At 40.9% G+C, this 16,127-nt stretch overlaps 1 protein-coding gene across 1 annotated transcript in view; it reads right to left on the bottom strand.

Moving 5' to 3' along the window:
- The window catches only part of xkr4.L (XK related 4 L homeolog), a 143,960-nt gene extending 132,942 nt beyond the window's left edge, over positions 1–11,018 (bottom strand). Inside the window, exon 1 of the mRNA XM_018267999.2 lies at positions 10,141–11,018. Within this exon, the coding sequence (XP_018123488.1) occupies positions 10,141–10,883 (743 nt within the window). The 5' untranslated portion in view covers positions 10,884–11,018. The remainder of the gene's footprint in view (positions 1–10,140) is intronic.
- Between the last annotated feature and the right edge of the window lie 5,109 nt (positions 11,019–16,127).

Here is a 16,127-nt window from a genome sequence, read left to right as displayed (position 1 = left end):
AGTATGTAGAGAAAAGAAACAAGGAGAATAAAGAGGTTGAGTGAGGAGAGGAGGTATAATAGTTTTGAAAGTGAGCCCTCAGCCTAAGGTTTTCTGGTGGGCCCATGGCATCCCAGTCCGACACTGGAGATACTGGTATGCTGGTGTTGTCTAGGTATTAAAGCTACCATACGGATGAGTGCATTAGTGCACTGTTATGTGACAAGCCTGTGATCTTTACTAAGAGTGTATTTTTTCGAATACTTCTATTCAGCAATAAATTGGTTGTTCCTGTTTAAGAACCACTACAACCCAAAATTATTCTGAAAAGACCCTTAACCTCCAATATTCCTGGCTAGTGACCTAGAAGAGAACTGAATGCTTTTGGGCAGAGGTCCTCAAAAATGTCTCTCTCTCTCTCTCTCTCTCTCTCTCTCTCTCTCTCTCTCTCTCTGTGTGTGTGACAACGAGAATAAAATCAGAACTTGGATAATGTCTCAATTACACAGGGCTACTTTTAGGGTAGGTCAGGGAAGGCACATGCTCTTAGTACAAAGACTCAGAGCAGAGCTGTCAAGGAAGTTATTCAGGCGTGTGTGAGCCTGAAGCAAAATTTCCCATGCAGTTTTGCTTGAGATGGTATTTATATAATACTAATATGGATGTACCATATCACACAAAATATGAGCTGTATTTGTGCACTGCACCTAACAAGCGATGATAACTTGTTTTCAGTTTTATTGTATGCCAGAGCCCACCAAGCACATTATCTACAGACACAGGAATGGAATGAGTCCAATGCAGTGATTATGAACAGGAGGTGGAGCTGGGAGCTCCATGTAATAATGAGAGATGGAGTAGGGGGCTGGGAGCCTGGGCTGGCTAGACCAATCCCTATTACTGGCTACAAAATGAATGCGACACAAACATCAGTACACTGGTGTAAGAATTTGCTCCATACACACAACATTAAGCTTGCTTTACATGCGAGAGTGTGATTGCTACAAGGCTGGGACTTGTGGGGGTAGGTGGCAGGTGTACATTTCAGAGGACTAAACCATTTTGGCTAGAAAAAATATCTTTATTGCTGTTTTGTTGTTCTCATTTGAATAACTATGGAAGTGGAAGCAGCCATTGAGGCACATCAGTAATGCTGGTATTCACTTTAAGGGATCCTGTCATCGGAAAACATGTTTTTTTCAAAACACATCAGTTAATAGTGCTACTCCAGCAGAATTCTGCACTGAAATACATTTCTCAAAAGAGCAAACAGATTTTTTTATATTTAATTTTGAAATCTGACATGGGGCTAGACATTTTGTCAATTTCCCAGCTGCCCCTGGTCATGTGACTTGTGCCTGCACTTTAGGAGAGAAATGCTTTCTGGCAGGCTGCTGTTTTTCCTTCTCAATGTAACTGAATGTGTCTCAGTGGGACATGGGTTTTTACTATTGAGTGTTGTTCTTAGATCTACCAGGCAGCTGTTATCTTGTGTTAGGGAGCTGCTATCTGGTTACCTTCCCATTGTTCTTTTGTTTGGCTGCTGGGGGGGGGAAGAGGGAGGGGGGTGATAGTACTCCAAATTGCAGTACAGCAGTAAAGAGTGATTGAAGTTTATCAGAGCACAAGTCACATGACTTGGGGCAGCTGGGAAATTGACAATATGTCTAGCCCCATGTCAGATTTCAAAATTGAATATAAATAAATCTGTTTGCTCTTTTGAGAAATGGATTTCAGTGCAGAATTCTGCTGGAGCAGCACTATTAACTGATTCATTTTGAAACAATTTTTTTTTTCCCATGACAGTATCCCTTTAAGCACACTATCATTATTCACCTGGACCACAGCCAGTAAAACATCCATATGTACAGTCTATAGTGAAGAGCTTACAAAAAGATATACCACTGGTACTACACCCCTTCTTGTATAAGCAAACTCAGTGGCAACCCAGACCTCTCAATCTCCCTCAGAGGATTTGAGGAACCAGGGTCTTTGATACATATCTGGTGGACTTTTTGTTCTGTTCTGGGAAATGTTAGGAAAGAGGTACCTTATGTAGAACATACTTTACAATGATCCCTCCTGTATAAACAAGAATGAACCTGAACCTCCCCTTTTTTTTCTCCCCCTCTACCCTCCACCCCTCCAATAGCTGATTTCGACCATAATGAGTAGTCTATTGGTATGACTGTCTATCAAATGAACAGTTTGCTTTCTTTTTCAGAATTGTTCATTGGTGAAGTAATATAATGCATTTGACATAATTTCATGTAAAAAGCTGCCAATGTCTCTCCTTGTTATTATATTTTCTTTTAAACCAATACAAATAAAAAAAGTCATTATTAAACCAGGTATTTGTCTTCCCTGTCTCCTCTGTGGCAGCCACTATCTCTTCTAGACTGCAGGTAGCCGTGTGCTGGAAGGGTGCCAAACAAATGTCTCCAAAAAAAGTAAAATAAATATAAAATCTATAAATCAACAGTGCTGTAAAGATTTGTACTTTTTTGGTTAAAATACAATTCTACTTTCGGTGTGGAGTAAAGCTGGCCATAGACGCAAAGATCTGACCTTACGAATCGAGGATTTTCGGACCGTGTGTGGAGAGTCCCGTCATTTTTCGTCCGGCAGAGATCGTTTGTTCAGTCGATCGGAGAGGTTAAAAGATTTCTGTCGGCTGCGGGTAATATCTCTGCATGTATTGCCGATTGTACGATTTTCAGAGGGAGACTGTCACTAGCTTTTGTCGGACACAAATTTCGTACGATTGCTGTCAGGGGCAGAACATCGGCTGATCTGTTCTTTTGTACTTTATTTGATACGAATGGTTAGTGGCAGGTCGGGAGATGGGGAAGTCAGATTGCACGATGATTCGTATGATCGGATCTTTGCGTCTGTGGCCAGCTTAAGAGTTTAGTGGTGGTGAGATCCTGTTAATAAAGCAGTAGAACCCAAACAGTACAGAGTGCACGTTTCACAACTGCTCAGTCACTCGCAATGAAGACAAGACAGAACCAAAAATGACATAATGAAACTCATTTACAATAAATGAGGCAAAAGCAAGGGAGCATTTGGAGGGTCCATCATGGCACTGACCTACCCACTAGACTGTTCTAAGCACCACCGAATACACTGAATAAAGTATTCCTGTCTATGAGAAGTAGTTCCTATTAATATTTCCCCAGTATCGGTATCAGTCTCTACTATACTCTCCTAAACACACAAATCGTACATTTGTTGTTGCTCTGAACTATATTCAAGCTTAAAAATGCCATGTGGCATGCATACTTTTGTACTCAGGCTATTTTGGGAAGAAACATTCTGAACCACAGCCTGAGGTACAACTGCAAGCAGAACGTTCCATCTAAATAATGCAGTGCCGTTTTCTGTTATATGTTGGTTCCAGTATTTGGTGTATTCATTTTTTATTGCTGTGTCTTGGAATTATTTGCTTTCATTACTATTCGTATTTATTCTCCATGGCTGTGACTCAACTAGATGTCTAATCTTACAAGACTAATGCAAACAATAGGATGTCTTTGTCTTCCCTTGGGAGCTCCGCTGGTTACAGCAAGACTAGAAAGAAGATCTATATTATAACAGGAGTACTGGGCCACTGCTGTTTTGATTACTGGACATGTCTATAAATCACACATAGTCAAACAAAGCTTTTGCAAACAAACAGTGTATGATGAGAGTCACACACGCACGACTTTCTAACTGCAACTGACTGCAGAGACGATCTGAAACTCTGATCAGCAAAGGGTCCTTAATTTAAGTGGTTACACAAGTGCCTTATTGCTGTTGATTTAGCTCCTAAGTAGCCATTCATAAAACCTCTTGATAGCTTGTTCCCAGACCAATATTCCATTCACCACCTGCTGTTACATAAAACTGGCTTGCTCCTCATCAGAGTTCTTATGTCTGACACACACCAGAATGGCCGGCACTTAAAGGAACAGTAACACCAAAAAATTAAAGTGTTTTAAAGTAATGAAAATATCATGTTGTGCTGTCCCGCACTGGTAAAACTGATGTGTTTGCTTCAGAAACACTACTATAGTTCATATAAACAAGCTGCTGTGTAGCAATGGCAATTGAAAAAAAGGCTATATGGCACAGGTTAAATAGTGGATAACAGATAACACCATTATGTTCTACAGAACTCATCTGCTAACTGCTGTGTCATCTGAGCCTCTTCTCCTTTGAATGGCTGCCCTCATTGCTACACAGCAGCGTATTTATATAAACAATAGTAGTGTATATAAAGTAAACACACCAGTTTTACCAGTGCAGGGCAACATTGCATTATATTTGCATTATTTAAAAAATTTATTTTTTTGAATGTTACTGTTCCTTTAAGCAGGGCCATTGTTCTTTATAGGCATCTGGGGACCCATGCTTAGGGCAGCAGCCTTAAGGGGGTGGAAAAATGCAAAAGAAGGAAGGAGTAGTAGCAAGAAATGACAGATTGCTTGCTTGTCAGACGCACTATTATATAATTGCTCCTTTCTGAATATTGGTAGGAACCCTAAATTCTGTTCTGGTACACCAAGTTCACAGTGTTAGTTTGATTGTAAAAAAATAACAGAAACAAGAAGATATGAACTGACATATTTATGAAAGCTGAAAAAGGGTTTGAGTTTGTCAGAATTTTTTCAACTACTTTGTCCATGTTTAGCGTCGCTCAGCAGCAGTGCTCAGTGCTAACACATTCCAATCTGGGCTCTTACACATGGAATTCAGCCCTGCATCCACCTTTGTGGGCAGGCCTGGATTTGTGGAAAGGCCACCAAAGCCTGGGCCTCGGATGGCAGAATTATAAGGGGCGTCATGCTGCCCAACCACACCCACATTTGTTCAAAAACACTGGGTATGAGCAGGTGATACGATTGTTTTTTAAATATCCTGTGCACCAATCCCCATTGCTCCGGTCCAAATGATGAAAATTTGAGCAAATAAAATCGAGGGGATGGGGGCCACGAACAACAGCAGGCCTAGGGGCGTCCGGTATGTAAATCCGGCCCTGTGTGTGGGACGCTTTCCTGCCCTAACCCAGCTGCAATAATGTTGAACATTAAAGTGGATTATTTAATAATTTTAATCATAGCAGTGACTATCATTACTGCCTGGTAACATTTACAGACACTTGATAAATCGACTCCTTCTTTTATTGCAATACAAATGCAGCTGAAAAAAAATCTATTTCAAAACCAAAATAATGAATGTCTGATTCATTACTTGTTGCTCAATATATCTGCCACTAACCTTAATCATCCACCCATACCAGTATTTCTGTATGTCTGTACTAACACTAGCACCTTGCCTCAGGCAGCAGCTCCGCAGGCGTTACCAGGGGCGGCAAAAAGTCGCTCCTGGTAACTTAAAGAGCCGAATTTCTGGTTTTTAAAACGGAATTTCGGCTTTTCTAGTGCAGAGAGCGCAATTTCACTCTCTGCGCTATCAATGCGGCCGGCACGAGACTCCCCCCGTCGGCTATAAAGGTAAGCGTGGCGGGCAGCAGGGGGGCGGACGGCATTGCGAACGCCACCTCAGGCGGCGTTACTTACCGAAACTCCCCTGCTAACACCCCGCCCCACTTTCATTGATTCTGTCTGAACATCCCACATTATTTTACTTAACCTGTGAAGGCAAAATACATATTAATTTTGGGAGCAGCTCATATATTGTAGCTGTAACACTTTGGGGATTATTTACTAAAATCCAATGTTATCTCATTGTTTCAATAAAAAAAAATTTCCAAACTCCCATCTACAATTTTGCCTTATTTATCATTAAAATAACTTAAATAAATCAGACCAGGAAAAACTCGATAAAATCGAGCGAAGCCCCAAATGTTATGACTTTTTCAGACTTCTCTCCCGAATCGATAGATTTTTTTGTGTTTTTGCCAGAAAATCTCTAATTTTGCAGATTATAAGGTTTAACCCAGCACAGACCACTATATATTCAAATTGTGATCGAGACATCTCCCATTGACTGAGATGGCAGATTTTCTGATTTGGGCTTTTTGCAGCATCAGGGTATATTAAATCTTGAAAAATTCGAGTTTTCTTTTTCCATGAAAAATTTGAGTTTTTGCCCCAAAAAGCCGGACCAGAACAATCCGAGTTTTAGTAAATAACCCCCTTATTGTATGTGTATCCTCTACCTGCCAACACACCATCACATATACATTTGTTTCATTCCTTCAGCATCCATATGGTAACAGGAATTTAACTAAACATTTCCAAAACTTCATTCTCGATGGAGTCCACTACGAAAATGTAATATTTATATTTTATTTTGATGATTATACTTTATGATATCTCTTTACTGTTGCAAATAAGCTTAGCTTATTATTTCTGTACAACTAACAGATTCCACAAATGCGTTCATGATAATGAATACATATTAACCTGCATAGTACAAGCAAATTCAATAAATATTTCCGTTTGCTTGCCATCCTCATTTAATTGCAATGCTACACGCATATTATAAATTATTCATTTTCACTTTCCATACATTGATAAGCAATATATTAACAATAACAAGCTGTACATGCTGTACAGTATCAGAGTGATGATCACTACTCAAAATTAAGATTGGGAAATAGAATGGAAACATAAGTCAACTAAATAAAGTACAGCAACAAATACATAAACGCTGACATGAAAAAGCACATATTTGTGTAATTCAAGCAAGTAGCCATTATTATGTGCTAGTTCAAGGATCTACAACCTGATGACCTATAAATATTTATGAATTAAACATTTCACACCTTCAGCTATTGGGGGTGATGAAAGCTGGAGTTTATTTATAGGTACAGAGCCAGAGTTTGACATGCCAGAGTTACAGTACGTAACAGCTGCATGGTTTTAACATTCCTGCCCTAGAGGAAATTCTTAATACAGGTATAGGATTCGTTATCTAGAAAATGCCAAATTTTGATATGTGGCTTTCATCTACTGTCAATTTGCAATTTACCATAGTGTAAAAAATTAGGGGCACCAGATGAGCTGCATTGATTGCAATTAATTAAGATGCAATCAGCTTCTAATGAATGAAGCCCAGCAACTTACATCTATCAGAGAGTCCATAATATGTACCCTTACCTGAGACCCCATAGACTAAATGGTTGTGTGCAGCCCCTATGGACGCATTATTATTAGTGACCAACATGAAATATTAATTAGTGTTTGTAATGTTTAATAAAATAAGTGCTAGGAATGCACCGAATCCAGGATTTGGTTCAGGATTCGGCCAGGATTTGGCCTTTTTCAGTAGGATTCGGCCGAATCCTTCTGCTCAGCCAAACCAAATCCTAATTTGCATATGCATATGCAATTAGGGGCGGGGAGGGAAATCGCGTGACTTTTTGTCACAAAACAAGGAAGTAAAAATGTTTTTACCTTCCCATCCCTAATTAGCAAATGCAAATTAGGGTTTCCGATTTGGTTCGGTATTCGGCCGAATCTTTAAGAAGGATTCGGGGGTTCGGCCAAATCCAAAATAGTGGATTCGATGCATCCCTAATAAGTGCAATGTGTTCACAAGTGTCCCATCTCTGTGTACCCATATCCTAGTGAAATAAAAAATCTGTAAAATCTGAACAACAGCTCAATCAATACTAAAGGGGCTATATGATAAAACATGACACCTTTGCTACACCTCTTGTAACCCATGGTAACCAATCAGCAGGTAGCATTTACTGCTTGAAGGCAAACATCTGTCTGGCTGTTATGGGTTTCTACACCTTATCTTGATACAGTGGTATCCTCCATGGTTGACTATGAGCTTTTAATAATGTATCAGTGAAGTGAATTCAAACAAATAATTCTCTATAAGATCAGTGTTTCAACTGGCCCAAACCAGCTGTTTCCCTTCCCTTTCTTGCAGTTTACCTACAATTGATGTGTTACATTTCCACATTCCCTATAGACCAGGGGTCCCCAACCTTTTTTATCTGTGAGCCACATTCAACTGTAAAAAGAGTTGGGGAGCAACACAAGCATGAAAAAGTCCCTTGGTGTGCCAAATACGGGCTGTGATTGGCTATTTGGTAGCCCCTGTTTGGACTGGCAGCCTACAAGAGGCTCTACTTGGCACTATACTTTCTTTTTATGCAATTCAAATTTGCTTCCAAGCCTGGAATTCAAAAATGAGCCCTTGCTTTGAGGACACTGAGAGCAACATCCAAAGGGTTGGAGAGCAACATGTTGCTCACGAGCTACTGGTTGGGGATTACTGCTATAGACTGTAAGCTCCTTGGGGGGTGGGGGATCCTCCCTACCTTATTGCCTGAGTATTCCTTCCTTGCTTCCTGTCTTTGTTTATTCCCAGGGTTATTCAATATAGAAGTGTTGAGTAAGATGAAGGGGGTATAGATGAAGTGTAATAAATGTGTAAGCATTTAAAATGGATAGAGAAACAAATACCCTGGGTGCCAAAACCTTTCAAGTATAAATATATCAGAAATAGCTGTATGATATAAACCACTATATTACATTTGCATTTTATTTGGACGATAATCAGTAATTCAATGCTCGTTATTTTATTTAAACTGTAGGAAGCCGAGAGCACAAGAAGCCTCTATATAAACATCAAGTACAAATGAACATGTTATTGCATCCTGGGATAATCAAAATGACTTGCACAACCCCTGGAAAGCAATAGGCTATAAACAATTCATGATTTACATAACTCAAATACCTGAGGACTTCCTTAGCGCGTGAGCCTGGCGACTTGATTCATTCACTCTTTCCAAAGATTACTTGACGCTAAGCAGACACAGCAGGGATTCTTCTATTTTTTTACAATATTAAAGCTAATGCCAGCTGAAGCCTGCCTGCTTGCCCTTAGAAAGCTGCATTCTTGGAAAGAGTAAAAACATATCTTTTTCCTGACTAATGGGATACAGCGGACTTCAAGAGCTCACAGTTGTCCCTATAGCATATCATAAGCCATATGTTTAAACTGAATATTTAGAAATGAATATTAAATAGTCTTTGAAGTTCTATTAGTAAACTGCATTTTGATCCACATGGGCTACCATTCATTGTGTCCCTCTGTGGGGTCACTGTGTACGATCGAACATGTAGTGCTCTACGGGTTATTAAACGACAGCTCCCAGCAGCCCCTCTTAGAAGTTTTATTTCAACAACAGCTGCATATTAGACAGACTTACATATGGTGTTACTGACACATTGATGCTTTCATAAACACATCCTACAACAGCAGGTCCTTTCCAGAAAAAAATAGGGAAATGCATGGGACAAAGTGGAGCATTGAAACATTCCCTTTGCCTGTAACTGATAGGTGTGTCCATTGTGTTTGCTGCTGCTTACACACCTCCCAATAACAGATCTGTCAAATTGCAACTAATTCTCCCAGCAATAGGAATTCAGGGTTTACAGCTGACAGAGGCCTGCCAATTCAACATGATTCCTTAACCAAAATGCTGGGAACAACGCAAGCGAGATGCTATACAAACAGATTACCATATGCATTGATAGTGTCAGATAACAATGAAACCATGCATGGACTGTTAGGTACAAGAAGACCAGGCACTGAACAAATATACAAAAAGCAACCAATCACTTGGAAACTCGTGAAAAACCTTGTCGTTTCATAGCAAAAAGCTGATTTTACATTTGCTGTATATGAGCCAGGCATCTTACTATCAAGCATCTATAACACAGCGAGACAGCAAATACACAAAAAGAGAGTTTATCTAAATGGATACCCAGAGGATCCAGTGTATGTGTATTGGCACATGAAGAGATAGTCCATTCACACAATGCCTGCCTTTGCACTCATGGGTGTGTACCAGTTGTGATTGTGTGTGTATGTGTAAATATGGAGGCATGCCCAGCCCAAGGCTCTTCATCGCTAAACGAACTAGACTTCCAAAAACCCAAGGGAATATGTGGCTGTTGGATTCTGGGAAATGTAGTTCAGCCAAGGCTTGGAGGTCCTCAGATTTGACTTGGACATGCCTATGAGTGTGTAAGGCTAGTATTGTGTGAAGGCCACCATTTCTTGAAGTCACGTGTGCCTCTTTACTAGGAGGGCTTGAGAGCTCATTAATGGGCAAGCAATGTCAGGTAATACACAAGCCCACCCTCTCCCTCTCTCTGTATGTATATGTATGTGTGCATTTACCTCCAGATCTGTCCAAGCTGCAGGATATGGATGAGTGACTGCATGAACAAGATGCAGAAGGAGCAGGAGGAAGACCTGTCCCTGCTGTTCGCCCTGTTGGTGCCGGTGTTGGTGTTAGTGCCGGTGTTAGTGCCAGTGTTGGAGGGCTTGCTGCTGCTGGCGGTGGAAGCCTGTCTCTGAGGAGTGGAGGGTCGCGCATCCCCCTCACAGGCTGCAACAGCAGTAGAGCCGGCGGCCGCTTTGCTCTCTATAGGATTGCACTGGGAGCTGTTCTCGGTGCTGAAATCGTGCACGAACCACCTGAAGCTGAAGACCTGCACAGAGAGCGAGCCCAGCAGCACAAAGAACAAGGTCAAGCCGAACCACCAGCGCTGGCCCCGCAGGTAATAGTCGACTGACAGCCAAATGTCGCTCCCCACGTCTGCAAAGTAGACGGTCACAGCGGCCAGAATCCATAAGAAATCCCATAGCGAGTATCTCTGCTGCTCCCTCCCCAGTCGCAGACACAGCGAGGAAGACGCACCCCCGACTCCTCCGCCGCCTGCAACTCGAGCCCTGCTATTACCGCCACTGCAGCAACACCGGGAGCCCCCGTCCGAGCAGCCTCCGTCCCCGGTCGCGGATCCCGGCTGCGACCCTGTAGCCAAACCTTGCGCGGAGCCTGAGTGATCCGAGTTCTGCAATGGGGTAAAAGCAACGTCGCTTTTCTTCATATTCACCATCCCGTCTGACTTAGCGGCCATGATGATTAAAAAAAAAAAAAGAAAAAGGAACGAGGGACGGATAGAGAGGGTGAAAAAGAGAGAAAATCCCTCCTTTATGAGACAGCGTTCCTATCGTGTCCCTCCTCCTCCTCCTCAGCCTCCCCTGCCCCCCGTGCGCTCCCTGCTCTGTGTGATTGAGTACAAGATGGGCGGGGCCAGGCGTAGCTCCGCCTCCCAACCTCACCCTGCAGCCTCCGTGTGTGCAGCTCAGCCCTCCCACCTTCCTCTCTCCTCCAGGGGCGGCCGGGGAAAAGGAGAGGGATGACCTCATCTCTGATCCACTCTCCTCCTCTCCTGCCCGACTCTCACTGCCAGTGCAGCAGCAGCAGCAGCCGGGGAAAGTGAAGCAGGAGGAGATAGGGGGGAGAGGTGAAACGAGGATAGAGACTACACAGGATGTGTTCGTGCCATTCACAATAACTGCATTGTTATACTCTTAATAGGCATCATCATCCTCCCTCTCAGACCTGTCTCCTTGACTTACTACACTGCAAAATCCCCCCTCACAGCAAACTTCACATGGCTCCTCCCATCTCTTCATGCATTATGTCATATTGAACGAGAGGGACCACCTTTCACAGAGAGAGGAGCCTTCTGAACAGCAGCACGAGCAGCGCCGGACTAAAAGGGTTAATGTTCCACAAGGCGCTATTGTGTTCCACACATAGAGGCAGCAGGGCGTTATTACGTGCGTTATTATGCACATAGCGCTATTACAGCGCATCAGAAGGGAGAGGCAATTGCATTCAGAAGAAATTCCAGTCTACAGAGACCTGCAGCCCTCCTGCTGCCGTGGAATCATGACTCTTAGGGGGTTATTTACTAAGGTATGAATACCCGAAATTCCATGAAATCCTAAAAATTTGTGATATGTTTTGTTATCATAGGCTTTTAAAAAAAATCAAGAATTGTTCGAAATGTATTAAACCCCGAGGGCTAAAAAGCCCCAATATAAAAACACGGCATCTCAAACCTGTCAAGGTTGCATAAAAGTCAATGGGAACAGTCCCATTGATTTTTGGTTGTTTCGGGGGTTTCAGGCAATTTCACGATGTTTTCGGAGGTTTCGGGTGAAAACTCGAGTTTTTGGGGAAAATTCACGAAAAAATCGTGAAAATCTGAGCTTTTCCCGCGAAGGTAATTTTCGGGAAAATGTAATAATGAATAAGCATTGAAGACCCAAGGGGGTTAGATCGGAGTTTGTAGCAGCAGATATTGAGATAAATTCGGACCTAGATAAATAACCCCCTTAATATCCAATATTTGACAGCAGCTGTAGTCCAGCATCAGGGAATAATGGGAACTGTGCTACAGCAGCTGGAGGGCCACAGGATTTAATATTTAATACAAATATAGGGGCCACTGGACAGGAGCCTCAGTGGGGGTTATTTATAAACACTGGGCAAATTTGCACCCCGGCAGTAACCCATGGAAACCAAAATCGCTTTCAGTGTTCCACCTGCAACTGGCTGAAAAGAAAGCTAATCACTGACTGGTTGCTATGGGATACTGCCCATGGGGCAAATTTGTTTATAAACAAGCCCCAGTATGTGCAGTACAACCTGATCACTGTTTATTTCTAGGGGAGTTCTCAAAGCTATGGGTGCGGGGGAGGTACATTCCCTTTCCTTGTGAAAATATGACCAAAAATCATGTTTTCACAGTGGATTCTGGTGATGACCCCCAGCCAAGAGCTGGTTTGTGTGTGTGTGTGTGGGGGGGGTGATTATCTGTATTTTGTGACCTTGACCGAGTCACTTAGGCCATTACTGCCATGAAGGTGTATCTTGGTGTTGTTGGAAACTGCATTATATCACTTTGCTATTTTAGTATCAATAATTGTTCATATACACTCGCAGAAACATAACTACAGAGGAAGCAGACCCTGCCTGTGCTGGGGGCCCAGGAAGTATAGGGGCCCCATGAGGACCTAATACATATACAATTATAAATAAATATTGGTAAAACAGGTCAACCTCTAGATATTTTGGGGGCCTGAAAAATAATTTGCTGTGGGGCCCGGCATCTAGTTACGCCACTGTACACTCTGATATAATTGTTCACGTACAATCTGATATAATTGTTCACATAAGAATGCGGTAATGAATAATTCCTCTTTTTTCTCTTTGTGCTGCAGGATCTTTGTACCTCTGGTAACCAGAAGGGAGTTTGAGGTTTGCTGACCATGGTGCTGAATCCTGCAAAGCAACACATTCCTACCCCTGACATTCTTTCTATACTGGTTTTATATTCAGTTTATTATTAAAGGGGTGGTTCACCTTTAAGGTAACTTTTATTAGGTTATAGACCAACCAATTCTAAGCAACTTTTCAATTGATTTTCATTATTTATTTTTTTGTAGTTTTATAGTTATTTGCCTTTTTCTTCTGACTCTTTGCAGCTTTGAAATGGGCATCACTTAAAAATTAATGCTCTGTAAGACTACAAATGCATTGTTATTGTTACTTTGTATTACTTATCCTTATATTTCTGCCCTCTCCTATTAATATTTCAGTCTCTTATTCAAATCAATGCATGGTTGCTAGTTTAATTTGGACCCTAGTTACCAGACTGCTTAAGATGCAAATAGACGAGCTGCTAAATAAAAAGCTAAATAACACAAAAACCTTCAATAATAAAAAATGAAAACCAATTGCAAATTGTCTCAGAATAGCACTCTCTATATCATACTAAAAGTTATCTCAAAGGTGAACAATCCCTTAAAAGGAGTTGTTCATCTTCCAACACTTTTTTTAGTTCAGTTAGTTGCAGATAGTTCGCCAGAAATAAAGACTTTTTCCAAATACTTTCCATTTTCTACGTTTGACTATTTTTCTAATATTGAAGTGTAAAGTGTAATTTTTCACCTTCTAAAGCAGCTCTGCGGGGTGTCGCCAACCCTGTTAAATTTTCTAAATTGATACATTTAGTGGATACATTTGTTATCTTTGACCCTGCTGAGCAGAATCCCTGAGTTTCATTAAAGGCAGCTGTTAGAATTGATACAATAGTTGCTAATATTCCAAAGATACTGCTGAGAAATGGATCAACTAATTGTATCAACTAAATGTTGCAAAATTATAAGTTTAGAATCTGCACCTGAATTACTGAGCTGCCAAATTAAAACACCAGAGACAGGGACATTACATTTAGATTTTGAAAAAATGGTAAAAAATAAAAAATGGAAAGTAATTGAAAAAAATCTTTATTTCTGGTGAACAATCTGAAAACAATCAAACTGAAAAAAGTTTTTGGAAGGTGAACAATCCCTTTAGATAACTTTGAATTAATGGATTAGGCATTTGCATAAATGAGAAGAGCTGCCATGTTACTTGTCTTGGCAGAGGAATTTCTCCTAGATCAATACAACTGTAGGACACCTAGTGGTCAGGAAGATTACTCTTTAGCAATAGATCTCATAAGCAGACGTAAGGGCATAATTATTCTAGGGATAAATTATGGTATTGCCACAGGGGAAGTCTATGTGAATTATAACCTATTGTATGTGAAAAATACAAATATAAGAACTACTTCCATGGCCAAGAAGAATTCCTCTGCCATCTTGTAGCTAAGTTGTATGGTTATAATTATGAAAATCTAAGGATGAGTGCGGAACCAGAAGCAAAGGTCTCATTTGCTCATTTTTTCGGGTTTGAGAAGTTTCATGTGATTTGGCTTTAATGGGACCATTGTTGCTAGTTCCACATCATAATTATCAAGAATCATGGCAGAAGCATAAGTTGGTATGCATCCCCTCCCCTAGGAAATTTCCATTATGAACCCACTGAGCCCAGGGCAGAGGGCCCTGCAAACAAGAATGGGTTCCCAATGTAAAAAAACAAGTGATGTGAGGATGCATAGCCATGCCCTTGATATACCCAGCCATGCTCAATATGCTGACCCTTTGGCAAACTATTTCCCTTTTATGGCTCATAAATCTCAGTTTTATGTCTTGGGGGATCAACCCAAAAATGAATTTATGTAAACTTGGTAATTGCAGACTTACAGTTTAACAGCTCTTTTGGAAAGTTAGTGTGTCAATGATCTTTCCTGTCAATACACTGATGCAGCTAGTTAACTAGTTGGTGACTCTTGTTAATCCAAAAACCTGGTATTAGTAGTATACAATTGCAAATATCTCTGAAACTGCTGAAACTGAAAATGAATGCATATTCATACATTATTCTACAGGAATAATGTATCAGAAATGAACTCTCCTCCAGGTAAGAATCCAGTTCCCACAATGCCTCGCACATGCCTGTTATTCTCCTTCGCAGGTCAGTTAATCCCAGAATGTTCAGGGCATTTTGGAAACTGGAGTCTTGAGTAGAACTGACTAGCAATATAATGATTTAATTTGAGTAATCAGTTATATTTACAAATAACTTTAAAATAATTGAATACTTTTTCATCACTCTTTGGGTGGAAATCCTCTTTAAATTAAATTGGTCAGTGTTAACACTCTGTGCCTGCACAACATGAAATACTTTTTGATAAATTAAGGGTATGTGGGGCACATGGCAGAATTACTAACATATAGTAATAGACAACCCTTTACACACCCTATTTCTCTTGTGTACTTACACTTATGCTGCCTCATGCCTATATAACCCAACAGAAATATTACATCTTTTATTAAATTATTTAATAGCAAATCCTTTAAAAAACATATACACAGAGACTCTTTAATTTCATCCATATTTACCATGTTACCCCGTGGTTGGGGGGATTGGAATATAGCCCAACAGTGGATTCACATGGAGCATGCACTTTGCAGCTACATGCCTCACATAGGCTCTAACCAGCTATTTTTCAGCTTATCAAAAAGAAAACAAAAGTTACACGTGCCTAATTCATGAGCCGACCAACCGGCAATAAACTGCAGTCACCTATTGCAGTCCAATGGTAAACTTGACAACACCACCCTAGGAATTTTTGGTGCTAGACTCAAAGTAGTGTAGGTGTAAAAAAAGAAGCCATTTCAAGGTCACTAAAAAGGGTCCTTTCTTCCAGTCTACTATGTGCAGACACACTGACAAAAACCCACATAAATATATATGTATTTAGCCGCTTGAGTGAAATCCTTGCACTTCCAACATGGCTGCTGCTCCTTTTGTCCATTTGTAATACAGCCTCCACTGCCAGTGCCAACTTTTTCTGCATTGATATTGTTCTTTTCAAACTAGTATAAAGCTTCTAAAAGTGTTTGCGTTTCAAATGCTC

The sequence above is a fragment of the Xenopus laevis genome, chromosome 6L, assembly GCF_017654675.1.
Source record: "Xenopus laevis strain J_2021 chromosome 6L, Xenopus_laevis_v10.1, whole genome shotgun sequence".
Lineage (NCBI taxonomy): Eukaryota > Metazoa > Chordata > Amphibia > Anura > Pipidae > Xenopus > Xenopus laevis.
The sequence above is the reverse complement of the archived record's forward strand: the minus strand, read 5'-3'. Positions and strand labels throughout refer to the sequence as shown.